Genomic DNA, 21,035 nt, shown 5'->3' on the forward strand with positions numbered 1-21,035 from the left:
GAATGTCAGGGTTACTTTGTAACACCTGCGTAGTTAAACACTGAGGAGCCTCTGGAACTATTATCTCCCTTTATTTGTTCTGGTAGCAGGTCAGGAACGGTGTCCTCTACCACAGACCTGCCTCTTGTTGATGCCGCCTGGGGCACAGAATATGTGCTGGGACCAGCCTCTGCCTACCGGAGGTTAGTCACCGAGAGGCGGAGCTCGAGCACATTGTGGTCTAAGACCCCGTCCCCGATCGGCCCAATGCAATGATCTGTGCTAAATAATTTAGAGGTTAAGGAAGACACGTTTATTATTCAAAGTGTGATTTAAAGGTTCACTCCCACGGTATGTAAGCTGTTTTGTATACAAAATAGATGTTTTTAATTAAGGATGTCATGTCAATTTAGGAAAATATTCCACAGTGCAAACCACAAGCTATTTGAGCCTCCATGAGTCCCCATTTTTGTTATAATCCATGGTTACTATGAGAATATTTTGGTCCTTGTGAAGTCCATGGAGTTGAAGCTTGATTCTCTCCTAAAGAGACGGTTCTGCCCACAGAGAGCCTTTACTAGCTAGTGTTCTAGTTCCTAATTCTAGGGTTTATCCGACCTGCAGCAATCAGGACGTACCTGCAATGTTGATTGCAATTCTGTAATTTTTCAACTAATAATTTGAGAATCATTGCTGCTGCTTTTGAACTATTTAATAAGAGCTGTTTTGCAAAACATTATATAAAATAAATGGTTTTCAAGGATTCTTGGTGTCCTGATAACTTTTCTCTTAGATGAGCCGATCGAGTAAAACCAAAGTAAAAAATGTGAACCTTTGAGTTGGTCTAAATGAATATATCATGTAACAATGACTATATAATTAGGATGAATTATTCAGTTACAATAACAATTTCATGTAAACTCAGCCCTTTTTTAGGATCCTGTCTTTCAAAGATAATTCGTAAAAATCTAAATAACTTCACAGATCTTCATTGTAAAAGGTTTAAACACTGTTTCCCATGCTTGTTCAATGAACCATGAACAATTCATGAACATGCACCTGCGGAACGGTCATTAAGACACTAACAGCTTACAGAGGGGAGGCAATTAAGGTCACAGTTATGAAAACTAAAGAGACCTTCCTACTGACTCTGAAAAACACCAAAAGAAAGATGCCCAGGGTACCTGTTCATCTGCGTGAACCTGCCTTAGGCATGCTGCAAGGAGGCATGAGGACTGCAGATGTGGCCAGGGCAATAAATTGCAATGTCTGTACTGTGAAACGCCTAAGACAGCGCTACAGGGAGACAGGACGGACAGTTGATTGTCCTCGCTGTGGCAGACCGCATGTAACAACACCTGCACAGGATCGGTACATCCGAACATCACACCCTGCGGGGCAGGTACAAGATGGCAACAACAACTGCCCGAGTAACACCAGGAACGCACAAAACCTCCATCAGTGCTCAGACTGTCCGCAATAGGCTGAGAGAGGCTGGACTAAGACCTTGTAGGCCTGTTGTAAGGCAGGTCCTCACCAGACATCACCGGTAACAACGTCGCCTATGGCCACAAACCCACCGCCGCTGGACCAGACAGGACTGGCAAAAAGCGCTCTTCACTGACAAGTCGCGGTTTTGTCTCACCAGGGGTGATGGTCGGATTCACGTTTATCGCCAAAGGAATGAGCGTTACACCGAGGCCTGTACTCTGGATCGGGATCGATTTGGAGGTGGAGGGTCCGTCATGGTCTGGGGCAGTGTGTCACAGCATCATCGGACTGAGCTTGTCATTGCAGGCAATCTCAAAGCTGTGCGTTAGAGGGAAGACATCCTCCTCCCTCATGTGGTACCCTTCCTGCAGGCTCATCCTGACATGACCCTCCAGCATGACAATTCCACCAGCCATACTGCTCATTCTGTGCGTGATTTTCTGCAAGACAGGAATGTCAGTGTTCTGCCATGGCCAGCGAAGAGCCCGGATCTAAATCCCATTGAGCACGTCTGGCACCTGTTGGATCGCACAAGTGAGGGCTAGGGCCATTCCCCTCAGAATGTCTGGGAACTTGTAGGTGCCTTGGTGGAAGAGTGGGGTAACATCTCACAGCAAGAACTAGCAAATCTGGTACAGTCCATGAGGAGATGCACTGCAGCTTCTATTATTTGCTTAGTTATGAATTTAAGTTCAACCAACTTAATATAATAATTTTCTTCTCCATCATTTTTATTTGACCACATCCAAACAACTTACTCAAGCTTATCTACTCACAAAAACTAGCAAAAAGGTCTACTCAATTATATTAGTCTAATTTTGTTGCCTAAAATATTTTGAGTAGAATCAAGAAATCCTATTTCGCAGAGTAGTGTGTCTAGACACTGCCCCACAGAGGGTCTGGGACTTTCACCCTGTCTTGATGTTGGCCACTGGGCACAAATATCACCTAATTTGATTTGTCACATAATAATAATAGGATGAGCAACATCGGAGTGGCATAGACTAAATACAGTAGAATAGAATATAGTAAATACACACGAGACGAGTAAAGCACACACACACAGCAAAAGAGTAGAAATGGGAGGATTATTCTGAACAAGTTACAATGAGGTACTGAGGGAAGCTGAGTGGCCAAATCATAGAGGAACAAGACGGGTGGCGATTTCAACAAAAGAGGTCCATTTAGTCCCTGCCATGTTAGTTATTACTTCAAACTGAATAAAAACAAAATCTAGAGAATTGGATTTCAATTGTCCACTTTGTGCATGTGCTATTACTGAAGCTGACTCTGTTGGGTACAGGAATCAATACAACAGTCAGTCTCAGAATTATGTCTGTGTTGTTATCGTCCAGCAGCAAGCGACTAGGCTGAAGAGAAAGCACATCTATCCAACTATCTTTCTACCTAATAAGACAGAGAACCTGTAATTATCAAAGTATAAATAATTACTTAAGTTCTTAGTAATTATAGACGTTCCTCTGAGGCATCAGTGGGTAATTTAAAAGTAGCCGGAAGAAGCAAGAAATCCAGATATGACTGAACTGAGCGACGACTCTGCCTTTGCAGACAAGAGCCTGTCTAGGGACTGGGGGCTGTGAATTAGCACTAGCTAAAAGTATCAAGATGCCGCTGGGAGCTGGTCGTGTTTTTGGTCCAGAAACCCCACTACTTCTCATTCATTTTAAAGTGGCTATGACTAAGCATTTTGACTACCTACCGTTCCCCAGTGGCTGCCCCATCATCTCTAAAACACACCATCTCAGAGCTGGAGTAAAGTGGAGAATTTCACAAGCAAAGGAGCAGTGCATTCTCAGTCACTTTAAGGTTGTGCCCATGAAAATTGAGGTGAGACTTCCAACTGTTAAAGTGATTGGTAATAACAAGCAGTGGTGGGGAGTGATTGTTTTGGTGACTGGTAAGAACAGGTGCACAACAGGAAAAAGGAGAAGAGGAAGAACTGCGAGCATCTAGCTCCGGGATAGAGGTCACTGCACTGTGGTTCATATAGGCTATAGTACATCATCTCTGTGTGTGACCGGGCATTAATAGGACTGACTGAAAGCCACTTCTGATGACACAGCAGCTTTAAAAAACAGAGAAGAAAGGACACGTAGGTTTGATTTAATGAGGCAGAACAAGGGGGTATAAGGTAAAGGTTATGGGGACATACCCAAATAGACTCAAAATGTTATACTTGATCAGCTGTCAACGACTTGATTCATTGATCTGTTGAATCAGGTGTGTTAGTACTGGACTGGAACAAACGAACGTAGTTCTGCTCCCCAGAACCAGGATTAATAAAACCTGCTATAACATGTACTGTGTGGACAGGGTGTAGGGGGTATGGGTTAGGGTGCAGGGGGTATGGGTTAGGGTGCAGGGGGTATGGGTTAGGGTGCAGGTGGTATGGGTTAGGGTGCAGGGGGTATGGGTTAGGGTGCAGGGGGTATGGGTTAGGGTGCAGGGGGTATGGGTTAGGGTGCAGGGGGTATGGGTTAGGGTGCAGGTGGTATGGGTTAGGGTGCAGGGGGTATGGGTTAGGGTGCAGGGGGTATGGGTTAGGGTGCAGGGGGTATGGGTTAGGGTGCAGGGGGTATGGGTTAGGGTGCAGGGGGTATGGGATAGGGTGCAGGGGGTATGGGTTAGGGTGCAGGGGGTATGGGTTAGGGTGCAGGGGGTATGGGTTAGGGTGCAGGGGGTATGGGTTAGGGTGCAGGGGGTATGGGTTAGGGTGCAGGGGGTATGGGTTAGGGTGCAGGGGGTATGGGTTAGGGTGCAGGAGGTATGGGTTAGGGTGCAGGAGGTATGGGTTAGGGTTAGGGTGTAGGGGACATGGGTTAGGGTGCAGGTGGTATGGGTTAGGGTGTAGGGGGTATGGGTTAGGGTGTAGGGGGTATGGGTTAGGGTGTAGGGGGTATGGGTTAGGGTGTAGGGGGTATGGGTTAGGGTGTAGGGGGTATGGGTTAGGGTGCAGGGTGCCTCACCGTGGTAGAGAGGTGCTGAGCTGGAGACGGGGTAATGATGGAATGACCTCCACCACACAGCCACTGGTCAACACACTGGGTAGACCCTCCAGGAGACAGTCACTGGTCACACCAAACACTGACGTGTGGTAGCCTACAGGGAAGAGAGAGAGAGGTAAAAATCAGTGCCCTCAAACCAAGAACTAACAAGCACTCCGATAACTTCTCTCCATTCTACCAAGGGTGACATTGAGAACACACTTCTGAAGGATTTATATCCAATCATCCTCTGTTCAGAAAAAAGGGTCTAACTTCTTCATCTAATACAAATGGGAGAAAAAGGTTTACCCTATTCACACCACACTCCTAGATTCACCCCTACACCCCCACACATCCTCTTAACCCCCACACACCTCTATTCACCCCACACTCCTAGATTCACCCCTACACCCCCACACATCCTCTTAACCTCCACACAACTATTGACCCCACACTCCTAGATTCACCCCTACACCCCCACACATCCTCTTAACCCCCACACACCCCACACTCAGATTCACCCCTACACCCCCACACATCCTCTTAAACTCCACACAATCCTATTCACCCCACACTCCTAGATTCACCCCTACACCGACACACATCCTCTAACCCCCACACACACACACCTATATTCACCCCACACTCCTAGATTCACCCCTACACCCCCACACATCCGCTTAACCCCCACACACCTCTATTCACCCCACACTCCTAGATTCACCCCTACACCCCCACACATCCTCTTAACCTCCACACAACTCTATTGACCCCACACTCCTAGATTCACCCCTACACCCCCACACATCCTCTAACCCCCCCACACACACACCTCTATTCAACCCACACTCCTAGATTCACCCCTACACCCCCACACATCCGCTTAACCCCCACACACCTCTATTCACCCCACACTCCTAGATTCACCCCTACACCCCCACACATCCTCTTAACCCCCACACAACTCTATTCACCCCACACTCCTAGATTCACCCCTACACCCCCACACATCCTCTTAACCCCCCCCCCCCCCCCCACACACACACACACACACACACCTCTATTCACCCCACACTCCTAGATTCACCCCTACACCCCCACACATCCTCTTAACCCCCACACACCTCTATTCACCCCACACTCCTAGATTCACCCCTACACCCCACACATCCTCTTAACCTCCACACAACTCTATTGACCCCACACTCCTAGATTCACCCCTACACCCCCACACATCCTCTAACCCCCACACACACACACCTCTATTCACCCCACACTCCTAGATTCACCCCTACACCCCCACACATCCTCTTAACCCCCACACAACTCTATTCACCCCACACTCCTAGATTCACCCCTACACATCCTCTTAACCCCCCCCCCCCCCCACACACACACACACCTCTATTCACCCCACACTCCTAGATTCACCCCTACACCCCCACACATCCTCTTAACCCCCACACTCAGATTCACCCCTACACCCCCACACATCCTCTTAACCCCCACACACACACCTCTATTCACCCCACACTCCTAGATTCACCCCTACACCCCCACACATCCTCTTAACCTCCACACAATCCTATTCACCCCACACTCCTAGATTCACCCCTACACCGACACACATCCTCTAACCCCCACACACAAACACCTCTATTCATTCCACACTCCTAGATTCACCCCTACACCCCCACACATCCTCTTAACCCCCACACACCTCTATTCACCCCACACTCCTAGATTTACCCCTTCACTCCCACACATCCTCTTAACCCCCACACACCCCACACTCATAGATTCACCCCTACACCCCCACACAACTCTATTCACCCCACACTCCTAGATTCACCCCTACACCCCCACACATCCTCTTAACCCACACACACACACACACACCTCTATTCACCCCACACTCCTAGATTCACCCCTACACCCCCACACATCCTCTTAACCCCCACACACCTCTATTAACCCCACCACACACACACACACACACACACCTCTATTAACCCCTCCCCACACACACACACCTCTATTAACCCCCCCACACACACACCTATATTAACCCCTCCACACACACCTTTATTAACCCCCCCCACACACACACACACAAACACACACACCTCTAACCCCCCCATCTTCTGAAGAAAGATAACCAAGCCACTTGTCTTAACCATGGCGACAACATTACAGGCAATTACTGTGGTGTAAAATGAAGACTAAATGACTCTGTAGATCATACTATTTAAAGCTATCCTCGTCCCACGCTGCTGAGGTTAACAGAGATGTGATTAACTGACATGTCGCTTATCCTCAGAGAATATGGGGAAAACGTTCTGTCGTCTGTCTGCCTGGCGTCTGTCTGCCTGGCGTCTCATCATGGCACACATCGCAATGTTTTTACATTTTTAGTGAAATATCTGCACATGACTAGACCCAAAATGATTGATAATAACCATTATTTGGATTAAATTAACAGGTTACCTTCGTATTTGGTGAAAGTACATTTTCAGGGAGGAAGCTATTTCCACTTCAATGACGACCTTTCCTGTGTAAGGAGTGTTCATTCTTAACAGAGCGTCACACGTGGGAAGGGTACAGTTGTGCTGGACTCACCGTTGACGGTGATGTTGCCTGCGGTGCGTGGGACCCCCACCAGGGTGACTGGGTAGAGCCCAGACTCAGCAGGCAGGGACAGGGCAGCAGGCAGGGCCTCAAACTCAACACCCGATGTCAGCAAACCCTGGACAGGACAGAGGACAACAGATCAGTCAGAGGAATTACGCTTCAAATCAGGTTACTGTTGGGCATAATTCATAACAAAACTAATCGTGACTGCACTCAAAGTGCATAAATGATTTAGCTTGATGAGATACGACAGTTCATTAAAATTCATGTTATCAGTGGAGCTTCATTAAAATGACTTGATGCTATGTTATCAAAGTGTTAAAAGACGGGTTCTACTTCAAAATGTGGCCCTATTAATTAAACACAAACGGAGACTTTGAGCATGCGGCAACGGTTCAATGGGGACAGCAGGAAATCTAAGTCGCTCTGAACTAAAATGGTGATATTATTGAAGCGCACAGACACCTGTCAAAGTCACACAGTCACAACTGACTTGATAAAAGTTCACTTTGCTTTTTAACTAAATCAAGTGGATCTAATGAATCAGATTCCACTGTTCTAATGTGACATGATGAGAGAGAAAACCCACAAGTGTCCCAGTGCTGTGGTGGGCGGCAGTTTCTGCAATGTTCCCATCAGAAGTTCAGATGAAGGAAAGGAGAGGAGGAGAGGAAGCAACTTTAGAGGATTGAAACCCAGTGTTTCCCAACACCTGTTCTCCAGTAACCACAACAGCACACATTTCATTGTAGCACCTGATTCTACTTGTCAACTAATCATCAAGCCCTTGACAAGTTGAATGTCTAGTGCAACAACAAAAATGTGTACTGTGGGGGGTCCTGGAGGACCGGAGTTGAGACACTGTTAAAGGACAGGAGAGGAAAACACTGGATTATTGAAACCAAGCCTCCCATTGATCTGGTGGGAGGGAGGTGGTCTCAGGTCCCGGTACCACAGTGATCTGGTGGGAGGGAGGTTGTCTCAGGTCCCGGTACCACATTGCTGTGGTGGGAGGGAGGTTGTCTCAGATCCCGGTACCACAGTGATCTGGTGGGAGGGAGGTTGTCTCAGATCCCGGTACCACAGTGATCTGGTGGGAGGGAGGTGGTCTCAGGTCCCGGTACCACAGTGCTGTGGTGGGAGGGAGATTGTCTCAGGTCCCGGTACCACAGTGATCTGGTGGGAGGGAGGTGGTCTCAGATCCCGGTACCACAGTGATCTGGTGGGAGGGAGGTGGTCTCAGGTCCCGGTACCACAGTGCCGTGGTGGGAGGGAGGTGGTCTCAGGTCCCGGTACCACAGTGCCGTGGTGGGAGGGAGGTTGTCTAAGGTCCCGCTACCACAGTGCCGTAGTGGGAGGGAGGTTGTCTCAGGTCCCGGTACCACAGTGATCTGGTGGGAGGGAGGTGGTCTCCAGTCCCGGTACCACAGTGATCTGGTGGGAGGGAGGTGGTCTCAGGTCCCGGTACCACAGTGATCTGGTGGGAGGGAGGTGGTCTCAGGTCCCGGTACCACAGTGCCGTGGTGGGAGGGAGGTGGTCTCAGGTCCCGGTACCACAGTGCCGTAGTGGGAGGGAGGTTGTCTCAGGTCCCGGTACCACAGTGCCGTGGTGGGAGGGAGGTTGTCTCAGGTCCCGGTACCACAGTGCCGTGGTGGGAGGGAGGTTGTCTCAGGTCCCGGTACCACAGTGATCTGGTGGGAGGGAGGTTGTCTCAGGTCCCGGTACCACAGTGCTGTGGTGGGAGGGAGGTTGTCTCAGGTCCCGGTACCACAGTGATCTGGTGGGAGGGAGGTTGTCTCAGGTCCCGGTACCACAGTGCTGGGGTGGGAGGGAGGTGGTCTCCAGTCCCGGTACCACAGTGCCGTGGTGGGAGGGAGGTTGTCTCAGGTCCCGGTACCACAGTGCCGTGGTGGGAGGGAAGTTGTCTCAGGTCCCGGTACCACAATGCCGTGGTGGGAGGGGGGTTGTCTCAGGTCCCGGTACCACAGTGCCGTGGTGGGAGGTAGGTTGTCTCAGGTCCCGGTACCACAGTGCCGTGGTGGGAGGGAGGTTGAAATAAAACCAAGAACGTTGGCCAGTGTATATGGAGATGCTGCTTACACTCTATTTACACAAACTGGTGGTCAAATGCACATCAAGTCTCTGGTCAGTAGGCTGGCTGCCCAAAGTCATGAAAGACACCATCAATCCCTTTTTATCAAGTTGCAAACGCGACTTCACTTGGGAGGTTGAAGTGTGTCTCCAGTCACAGAGCCTCTGCGGTGGCATGATAGTCCTTTAAAAGGCATTCCTCTTGCTGCTTTACAGAGAGAGAAAGACTACACCCCTGTACTGGATAAGAAAAATGTAAGTTAACCTATTGGAAATAACTCATTTGCATCCATCCTTGAAAAGGTTAATTAGCCCCGGCTCGCTATTGCTAACGATGTGGAGACGGACGGATGGATAGATTATTTCTAATAGTTTCATTTCCTTTGCCATTACGATGCAGTGATTAACACTGGAATGAGATGAAACCAGCAGTATATTGATTCATGAATTGCAGAGGGAAAAAAACTAATAGTAGTAAACACTAGTAGTAAACAATATTAACAGATAGACACCAATGAGCCATCTCTGAGAGGGACAAAGCCACATCATAATCACTTACAGTAACCTTTCCTTCAGAATGTTTGTCTAGACTAGAGACCCCACTCCACAGCCAGATAGTGAAGACATTGGCTAGTTTGAGCAGCAGCCTCCCAAATATGAATGATTAATTATAGTTTCTCATTTTACGAACTAAATTATCTACATCTGTCTTAATTGTTAGTCTTTTCCATCCTTGAACACTAAAGTTCAAATGAAATACAGTACTTCACAAGTATAACATTTTTATTATATATTTATATATTTATATATATATATATAAATATATATATAAATAAATATATATATATATATATATATATAAATATATATATAAATAAATATATATTTATATATATATATATATATATAAATATATATATAAATAAATAAATATATATATATATATATATATATATATATATATATATATATATATATATATATATATATATATATATATATATACAACAACCACTCCACAAATTTCTTGTTTACAAACTATAGTTTTGGCAAGTCGGTTAGGACATCGACTTTGTGCATGACAAGTAATTTTATTTGATTATTTTTACCGGGACCGGAGATAATCTCACTAATTCATTGCATCAAAATTCCAGTGGGTGAGAAGTTTACATTCACTAAGTTGACTGTGCCTTTAAACAGCTTGGAAAATTCCAGAAAACGATGTCATGGCTTTAGAAGCTTGTGATAGACTAATTGAAAATATGTCAGTCAATTGGAGGTGTACCTGTGGATGTATTTCAAGGCCTACCTTCGAACTCAGTGCCTCTTTGCTTGACATCATGGGAAAACCCCCCAAAAATTGTAGACCTCCACTAGTCTGGTTCACCCTTGGGAGCAATTTCCAAACGCCTGAAGGTACCACGTTCATCTGTACAAACAATAGTACGCAAGTATAAACACCATGGGACCACGCAGCCGTCATACCACTCAGGAAGGAGAAGCGTTCTGTCTCCAAGAGATGAATGTACTTTGGTGCGAAAAGTGCAAATCAATCCCAGAACAACAGCAAAGGACCTTGTGAAGATGCTGAAGGAAACAGGTACAAAAGTATCTCTTTCCACAGTAAAACGAGTCCTATATCGACATAACATGAAAGGCCGCTAAGCAAGGAAGAAGCCACTGCTCCAAAACTGCCATAAAATAGCCAGACGATTTGCAGCTGCTCATGGGGTCAAAGATCGTACTTTTTGGAGAAATGTCCTCTGGGCTGATGAAACAAAAAATAAAACTGTTTGGCCAGAATGACCATCATTATGTTCGGAGGATAAAGGGGAGGCTTGCAAGCCGAAGAACACCATCCCAACCGTGAAGCACGGGGGGTGGCAGCATCATGTTGTGGGGGTGCTTTGCTGCAGGACAGACTGGTGCACTTCACAAAAGAGATGGCATCAGGAAGAAAATTTTGTGAATATATTGAAGCAACATCTCAAGACATCAGTCAGGAAGTTAAAGCTTGGTCGCAAATGGGTCTTCCAAGTGGACAATGACCCCAAGCATACATGCAAAGTTGTGGCAAAATGGCAACTAAGTCAAGGTATTGGAGTGGCCGTCACAAAGCCTTGACCTCAATCCTATAGGACATTTGTGGGCAGAACTGAAAAAGCATGTGTGAGCAAAGAGGCCTACAAACCTGACTCAGTTACACCAGCTCTGTCAGGAGGAATGGGCCAAAATTCACCCAACTTATTGTGGGAAGCTTGTAGAAGGCTAGCCAAAACATTTGACCCAAGTTAGACTTCAGTGACATAAAACTATACTAACTTTTTATCCTTTTTTACTATAAAAAAAAAAAAAAAAATTCACTGAGGTGGATGGTCCTCCCCTGCCTCCTCTGAGGAGCCTCCAGTGGTATACATATACAGTACCAGTCAAAAGTTTGGACACACCTACTCATTCAAGGGTTTTTCTTTATTTTTAATATTTTCTACACTGTAGAATAATAGTGAAGACCTCAGAACTATGAAAGAACACATATGGAAAAATGTAGAAACCAAAAAAAGTATATTTTACATGTATGTTAAATTTGAGATTCTTCAAAGTAGCCACCCTTTGCCTTGATGACAGCTTTGCACACTATTGGTATTCTCTCAAACCATCTTAATTGGGTTGAGGTCGGGTGATTGAAGAAGCCAGATGATCTGATGGCGCAATCCATCGCTCTCCTTGGTAAAATATCCCTTACACAGCCTGGAGGTGTGTTTTGGGTCATTGTTCGGTAAAAAACAAAAACTAGATGGTATGGCGTATCGCTGCAGAATGCTGTGGTAGCCATGCTGGTTAAGTGTGCCTTGAATTCTAAATAAATCACTGGCAGTGTCGCCAGCAATGCACCTCCCCTCCATCACACCACCTCCTCCATGCTTCACGGTGGGAACCACACATGCAGAGATCATCCATTCACCTACTCGGTGTCTCACAAAAACATGGTGGTTGGAACCAAAAATCTCAAATTTGGACTCATCAGACCAAAGGACAGATTTCCTCCGGTCTTATGTCCATTGCTCGTGTTTCTTGGCCCAAGCAAGTCTCTTCTTCATGTTGGTGTCCTTTTGTAGTGGTTTCTTTGCAGCAATTCGGCCATGAAGGCCTGATTCACACAGTTTCCTCTGAACAGTTGATGTTGCGATGTGTCTGTTACTTGATCTCTGTGAAGCATTTATTTGGCCTGCAATTTCTGATGCTGGTAACTGTAATGACCTTATGCTCTGCACCAGAGGTAACTCTGGGTCTTCCATTCCTGTGATGGTCCTCATGAGAGCCAGTGTCATCATAGCGCTTGAAACATTGTCAAAGTTCGTGAAATGGTCCGTATTGACTGACCTTCATCTTAAAGTAATGATGGACTGTCGTTTCTCTTTGCTTATTTGAGCTGTTCTTGACATAATATGGACTTGGTCTTTTACCAAATAGACATGTTTTAACCTTCTGTGTACCACCCCTACCTTGTCACAACACAACTGATTGGCTCAAACGCATTAAGAAGGAAAGAAATTCCACAAATTAACTTTTAACAAAGGCACACCTGTTAATTGAAATGCATTACAGATGACTACCTCATGAAGCTGGTTGAGAGAATGCCAAGAGTGTGCAAAGCTGTCATCAAGGCAAAGGGTGGCTACTTTGAAGAATCTCAAATATATTTTGATTTGTGTAACTCCTTTTTGGTTCCTACATGATTCCATACGTGTAATTTCATCGTGTTGATGTCTTCACTATTATTCTACAAATGATAAAATAGTAAAAAACAAGAAAAACCCTTGAATGAGTCGGTGTGTCCAAACTTTTGACTGGTACTGTACAAACTCAGTATACACTGAGTATACCAAACATTAGGAACTCCATTATATTGAGCCCCCACACTTGATCAGTCTGTCGTAGAAAGAGCAGGTATTCTTAATGTTTTGTGGGAAGGCTTTGCGATAGATGTTGGAATATTGCTGCGGGGAATTCCTTCCATTCAGCCATAAGAGCATTAGTGAGGTCAGGCACTGATGTTAGGCGATTAGATCTGGCTCGCAGTCGGATTTCCAATTCATCCCAAAGGTGTTCAATGGAGTTGAGGTCAGGGCACTGTGCAGGCCAGTCAAGTTCTTTCACACCGATCTTGAAAAAACATTTCTGTATGGACCTCGCTTTGTGCACAGGGGCTTTGTCGTGTTGAATCAGCAAAGGGCCTTCCCCAAACTGTTGCCACGAAGTTGGAAGCACAGAATTGTCTAGAATGTCATTCTATGCTGTAGTGTTAAGATTTCCCTTCACTGGAACTAAGGGACCTAGCCCGAACCATGAAAAACAGCCCCAGACCATTATTCCTCCTCCACCAAACTCTACAGTTGGCACTATGCATTGGGGCAGGTAATGTTCTCCTTGGTTAAAATACACTGTTCGCAATGAAGGTCTCCAGTAACTTCAACAGCACTGTCTGGGCTAGTGGAGGACAGCTGGCTTCCGTCCTACTCTGGCTACATCGACTTCAATACAAAACATAGGAGGATTGTAGGACTCACCCCCTTCCATAAAACTACATGGAAATTATGACCACTTCCGGAGGACGTCCTCCAACCAATCAAAGCTTTTACAGTATGAGATGACATGTTGTCCATCCAATCATAGAATTAGGATCAGAGAATGAACCTATTGAGTTGTATTGAGATTGTGCCACAGAGCATTATGGGGGTTCTATGTGTTGAGAAGCTTGTTGACATGGTTGGATAGCGATTAAGAGTGAAGAGTGATGGTTAAGCATTTTTGGGACATTATTCAATTAAAATTTGTTTTTATAAATTAAATTAAATTGTTTTCTTGGGTTTAGCAAGGAAAAAGTAAATAAATTGCACTAACAGTAGCTAGCTAGCTACCAGCACGAGTGCGCAGTTCTCTGCCCGAATGGTAGAATGGAGTTTTTGTTGAAGGACCCCTTTCATTCTCTGGGGTAAATTAAAAGCGACGGTCGACCTCTGCCTGAGATCAGTTTCATGTAGAAGGATGAAAGGTGAGGGCGTTCAATACCAACTGTTATCAAATGTATAGCTGGTTAACAGGGAGCCTATCATCAAGCTGCCTGTAATTGCATGCTTTACATGCTGAACATCTTTTCGGGGATGTTGCAAACCGTTCCGAATGATTTGATAGCTTCCATCGCATCATCCATTAAAAGTTAGATTAGAGAGTTTGACGCAGCACATTTTGTCCGTGCACTCAAGTAGGCTTTGCACTTTCTTCCGGTATTTATTGAACAGCAATGGTAACACAATCACTCCGGACAGACACAAGTAAAAACTCACGACATAAATGTTGCAGCAGTCTAGGCTACACCTAAACATTAGAAATCTGACATGCTGTATGGGACGAAAACGAGACAACTTTTCAGTCTGATCAACTGTAGGCTACTAATAAGAGCAGCTGCATGCAGCCTATGTGCGCTGTCCATCTGGTCTGGAAAACTAATTGGTAACGTTATGTATTTATAGTCCATTTGTGTGTCAGGAGAAAATGTGAATGTGATCAAATTGAGATTATATTCACCATTGGGCTGTCTGGACTGCCTATAGGTTTTCACCCAAAATGATTACCTGGAATGAATCAATCAACATAATCGTGATGGCAGATGTGAGTCATTTTTTTTTTACAAGGCCTGCAGATGCATAGGCCTGCATGATACAAACACGCATAAAGCAAGCTCAGCCCTGTGAGTTATATTGTCTGTTGTTGTCTATGTGTCTGGGTAGAGGAAATCTCCCCTCCTAATCTAGTCTAAATATAATTGATATGAACAAATATAAGGTAGCTGCAGTTTGAGAGGGTATTCATCCCCCCCAGGGACAGGAGTTTTTTTAAACCATGTGATTTTATCATAAAAAACTGGCCCCACCATAGCCCATACAAAACCTTTTTACAACTGATTAATCACTGTCAAATTATATGGTAACATATAAGGAAAAACTCCATGCCCCAGGGGGTAACAATTGCCCCGCCACTCTGGGTCCTATGGTGCCACCAGTCTGCTTGCAGTTGTCAGTTATCATCAGGTATGTGGGTGATCAGGGCTTTATTCAGGAACGTTTCTTGGGCTACTTTGATGTGTCAAGTGGGTGTTTGACTTTATGACATTTGAGATGTCCGAGTATAGCTTCATAGAGATTCTCGTTGTCCAAACCTATGATGGCGCAGCTGTAATGGAATGTATCTGCTATTTGTATTTACAGCCAAGTCCCCTCATTTTCCCCGATTAAGAGGTGATGACCACTCCACTCCACTACCAGCGTCAACTTTCTCCTGACATGAACTGAAGCCACGACGTCTCATGTGCCCACTCATCCACTGGCACATTGAATGTTTCCTCTCCAAGCACAGAGTACCCCTATCAATTTTCTCTCATTACTGTATGTAGAGTCAATCACATACACAATCACAATATTACATAATAGTGAATTTACTCCTTGCTTGGACTAACTCATTCTTAGCTATTTTATCTAACTGTGTAGCGTATTCTATTATTGTTTGTCTTCCCAGTAAAATTCTGTCCTGCACAAGCCTCTGAACACCTCAACTCATGCCCTCTTTCAATCACTGCTGTGATCCCTTCCCAAAACTGTAAGTAGCCCACACATTCCCCTTTCCCATAATGTTGTACTATAAATGTCTTTATTAAATGCTTTGGGTTAAAATAATTAGTCTTTGTTGATTTTTGAAACACACTTTGTGGTCTCCGTGCATTCTGCGCCTATACCATGAGTCTCCCACCCTCAATTCTTCAAGTCACCAGCCACCACTGATGTATACCAGTAACATTCAACCAAGTGATACCACTTTTAGCTAAACTCATAATCTAACAACTAAGAGATCAATACAAGTTTGCTAACAACTTCATTTCCCACTCGTGAAAATAACCACCTACATGCCTATCCAAGGTGAGATTGATTTGTTTATAAGAAGGGGGGGTAGGGGGTATAAACCTGTTGGCATTGGCAGCCGCTGTGAAAATGAGAGGGGGCAGTAAGTGCAGCACTTGAATTGTAAATCGATATGGAACAAAGCAGAGCTGGTACTAATGCAGGAGTCGTGTGGAGACTGAGAAGAAGGGCTGCCCAACTGCCAGCCAGGTCACCTTGGTAGCAGGCGAGACAGACGGGGAGGCAGGAAAGTGCCCTTGTGTGTGTGTGTGTGTGTGTGTGTGTGTGTGTGTGTGTGTGTGTGTGTGTGTGTGTGTGTGTGTGTGTGTGTGTGTGTGCTCGTGTGAGTGACAGAAAGAGTTGGAAGTTGGGAGAAGCAGACGGTCAAAAGTAACTTTACATGAGGTGGATGGATTGACCTCTCCCTCCCTCCCTCCATCTATCCCCTCCACCTCTCCATGGTCCCGGCATGGGGTGAGGAAGCAGCCTGCATGGGTTCAAATACTATACCATTTCTTTCAAAAACCTAAAGTCTGATTGACCTGCCTGGAGTGACAGATGGATGGGGTTTGCACTTTTGGGACTTTTCCATTGGTTCCTCTTTTTTTTTACAATACAAAACAGACATACAAACGACAACATACAGAGAGACGAACACAAACATCCACATCACTCCAGACCAGACCCACCTTACCCCCCTATCACTCTCTGCTGATTTTGTTTCTCTCCTTCCCCCACGCACTTTCAACATTTATACAAAGCTTTTGACCTTGTGTTAACAATGGAGGATTGGTTGATTTACAGTTAAGTATATGTTTCTTCAGGATGATTGACGAGAAAAGTATCGTCCAACCTATCAGGTTGCAACCTCATATGCCATGTCTTGAAAATGTACATTGTAATGCTTCTGACAGCCAATTTTCTAACTCCGCCCATAACTTTAGAGTTTCCAGAAGGGCATGGATTATTGCATCATTGTTAGTTTTACACTTAAGACATGACTGCCATTGTGCTGTAGAATTAGTTTGTGTTGTCTCGTGAGATAAAGTCTATACCTTAGCTTATACTGGGTTAAGTGTACATTTGTGTTAACTGTAATTTCATTAGTTATGTTCCAGCATTGTGCCAGCATGAGTTATTTTTAAGTTTTTAAGTCTTTATGAAACTTAAGTTGCATGTATTAGAAAAAATTATAATAATCAAAATCGACGAATCAAAATCAACTCAAATTTGATTGGTACAGTGGCACACACATATTGCGGGTGAACAGTGGTTCTTCCTTTAAAAGTTTTGAGCTTATGCCGCGACCGTTTGTGGTAGATGGTGGCAGATTGTGGTAAACTGCGTCATTCTGGCAACAATGGCTGACATTTAAATAACATGCCATAGAAATCTGTGGCACCCTGCAAGCCGTGCTGCAGTACGCCACAACTTTCTTTTAAAAGGAAGAACCACTGTAGCTAACTGCTTGTGTTCCTAGGTCTAACAGTACAGTCATATCTAACAATTCACAAACACACACAATCGAAAAGTAAAAGAATGGAATTAAGAGATCTATAAATATTAGTATGAGCAATGTCAGAGTGGCATTGACTGGAATACAGTAGAATACAGTATATACACCGGTGAAATTAGTAAAACATTATGTTCCATTATTAAATTGACCTGTGATTCCATATCTATGTACATAGGACAGCAGCCTCTAAGGTTCAGGGTTGAGTGACCGGGTGGCTAGTGACAGTGACTAAGTTCAGGGCAGGGTACTGGGTGGAGACCGGCTAGTAATGGCTATTTAACAGTCTGATGGCAGCAGGGTTGTGGCTCAGAGTCCCTCACTTTCTGTGATGAACAGGCTGTGGCTCCACCTATACTGCCTCACTTGATCACTTTCTGAATGACAGCAGGGTGAACAGGCTGTGGCTCAGGTGGTTGATGCACCTATACTGACCTCACTTTCTGAATGACAGCAGGGGGAACAGGCTGTGGCTCAGGTGGTTGATGCACCTATACTGACCTCACTTTCTGAATGACAGCAGGGTGAACAGGCTGTGGCTCAGGTGGTTGATGCCTATACTGACCTCACTTTCTGAATGACAGCAGGGTGAACTGGCTGTGGCTCAGGTGGTTGATGCACCTATACTGACCTCACTTTCTGAATGACAGCAGGGTGAACAGGCTGTGGCTCAGGTGGTTGATGCACCTATACTGACCTCACTTTCTGAATGACAGCAGGGGGAACAGGCTGTGGCTCAGGTGGTTGATGCACCTATACTGACCTCACTTTCTGAATGACAGCAGGGTGAACAGGCTGTGGCTCAGGTGGTTGATGCACCTATACTGACCTCACTTTCTGAATGACAGCAGGGTGAACTGGCTGTGGCTCAGGTGGTTGATGCACCTATACTGACCTCACTTTCTGAATGACAGCAGGGTGAACAGGCTGTGGCTCAGGTGGTTGATGCACCTATACTGACCTCACTTTCTGAATGACAGCAGGGTGAACTGGCTGTGGCTCAGGTGGTTGATGCACCTATACTGACCTCACTTTCTGAATGACAGCAGGGTGAACTGGCTGTGGCTCAGGTGGTTGATGCACCTATACTGACCTCACTTTCTGAATGACAGCAGGGTGAACTGGCTGTGGCTCAGGTGGTTGATGCACCTATACTGACCTCACTTTCTGAATGACAGCAGGGTGAACAGGCTGTGGCTCAGGTGGTTGATGCACCTATACTGACCTCACTTTCTGAATGACAGCAGGGTGAACTGGCTGTGGCTCAGGTGGTTGATGCACCTATACTGACCTCACTTTCTGAATGACAGCAGGGGGAACTGGCTGTGGCTCAGGTGGTTGATGCACTTGATGATCTTTTTGGCCTTTGTGACATCGGGTGATGTAGGTGTCCTGGAAGGCAGTGTTCCCCCGCACCACCCTCTAGAGAGCCCTGCAGTTTACGGGCGGTGCAGTTGCCGTACCAGGCGGTGATAGAGCCCGACAGGAGGCTCTCAATAGTGCATCTGTAAAAGTGAGGGTCTTAGGGGCCAAGCCGAATTTCTTCAGCCTGTTACGCTTTCTTCGCCTGATGAATAAGGTCGACCATTTGGAAAACGACAGTAGGCGAAGCAACATTACAATTAACAGCCTCCGCAAGGGCTGTGAGACCCCTTTGCTGCCATTATCCCCTCCCTACTGGGCAAAGAACATTTTGCTTAACCCTTGGTTATCGAGCAGCCAAACAGGTCCCCATCCGCTGATCAGAACCAACAACCCTTCCTCGTTCAGTTGCTAAGGTACCAGGACAGAGAGAAAGTTCTCAGAACGGTAGCCAAACATTTCAAGGAGGAGTGATCCGACACAACGGGGAGGAGATTACATTATTTCCCGACATGAGTCCCGGGAGGGTCAAACGCAGGAAGGAATTCAACCAGGTGGAAAAAAAATAACTGACCTCCAAGAACATTCCCTTTGCGCTGCTTCAACCTTTTCTCCGCGGACTGCAGGCGACCAGCTCAGGACATGGTTGATTGGCTAGCGGACAGGGTTCGTTTCCCTGTTAGCTGGGCTGTGTCCCACTAGTCTGCCTTATTACTTGCATATATCTGGTAGGACTGCTTTGATGGATTATACTATAGCTTACTGACAGATCAATAAGGTAAGATCCAAATATCCATGTAAACAAACTAGGTTTTTACCAAAGTGACATTGTTTTTAAGTTATTTAAAACGTCAATAAGATTTGTTAGACCTTTTCATATGGCTAAGCCATGACGTCTTATATTTAGCTTCCTGTCAAGGTAGGTGTGTTGGGATCAGGACAACCGTTACTGTTTTTGACTTTCATCATATAAAGGGTGGGTGAAGAATTCTCTATTTTTGTCAATTTACTGGGCTCGAGCTCCAGGTTCACATTTGCCTTCATGTTAGAAATGTAATTTAGGAATAGCGATGCTGTAGATGCTGTAGCTCCACTACAGGTGGGATTTCTGCTGGGCGCGTTCAAGAACAGCATTTGGGGTGGAGGAGGGGAATTGTTTGTTTACTTTATATTACAGTAGTGTTTTGTTTACTTTATATTACAGTAGTGTTTTGTTTACTTTATATTACAGTAGTGTTTTGAGAGAGACCTTCCCTTTATAATATGTGTTTAACTACAAGCTTCTCAGAAAATAGGCAATAGAATATCCCACACCCTTATTGGACATACCCCTGACATTTACATTTATGTAAATGGGTGAACAATATGGCTAAGACAGTAAATCAAACATCATTAAACGTTAATGGACTGAGCGGACCTGTTAAAAGAAAACGAGTGCTTATGTACCTGAAAAAGCTGAAGACTGACGTTGTGTTCATACAAGAAACACATCTAACAGGGGCAGAACATAAAAGGTTAGAGGGAATGGGTAGGACAGGTCTTTGCCTCTTTATATAACACAAAGACACCAGGAGTAGCTGTGTTGATTAATAAGAATTGACCCTTCTGTGTGACAAAAACAATTATTGAACCACTGGGATCTGGGATATTATGTAGTGGCCCATGGCAGAATGTATTCTGAAAGTTGGACCTTTGTTTAATGTATATGCACCTAATTATGATTATCATCATTTTATTCAAGATATGTTCCTCAAGGTAACGGAATATCAGGTAACACTCTTAGTTGGGGGCGACTTTAATTAGTCTGGATCCGATTCTGGATAGATCCTCAACTAAAGCAACCTCATTGACTTAGTCAGACAAACGCAATCTTTCATTTATGAAAGACGTACATTTGAAAGACACATGGAAACAGCTCCACCCACAAGATAGGGATTACTCATTCTACTCCTGCTCGCAGAACGTTCATACCCGGATTGATTATTTTCTCCTTTCAGCACAGGTAACCC

The 21,035-nt window shown here is 45.2% G+C and overlaps 1 protein-coding gene across 1 annotated transcript in view; it reads right to left on the reverse strand.

Annotated features, from left to right (window-relative positions):
* LOC139373565 (trafficking protein particle complex subunit 9-like) overlaps positions 1 to 21,035 on the reverse strand; it is a 314,072-nt gene that overhangs the window by 247,819 nt on the left and 45,218 nt on the right. The window contains exons 15-16 of the mRNA XM_071114227.1: positions 7,095 to 7,221; positions 4,458 to 4,590 (exon numbers count right to left, since the gene is read on the reverse strand). Coding sequence (XP_070970328.1) covers positions 4,458 to 4,590; positions 7,095 to 7,221 — 260 coding nt within the window. The remainder of the gene's footprint in view (positions 1 to 4,457; positions 4,591 to 7,094; positions 7,222 to 21,035) is intronic.

Source organism: Oncorhynchus clarkii, chromosome 18 (genome assembly GCF_045791955.1).
Source record: "Oncorhynchus clarkii lewisi isolate Uvic-CL-2024 chromosome 18, UVic_Ocla_1.0, whole genome shotgun sequence".
Taxonomy (NCBI): Eukaryota; Metazoa; Chordata; class Actinopteri; order Salmoniformes; family Salmonidae; genus Oncorhynchus; species Oncorhynchus clarkii.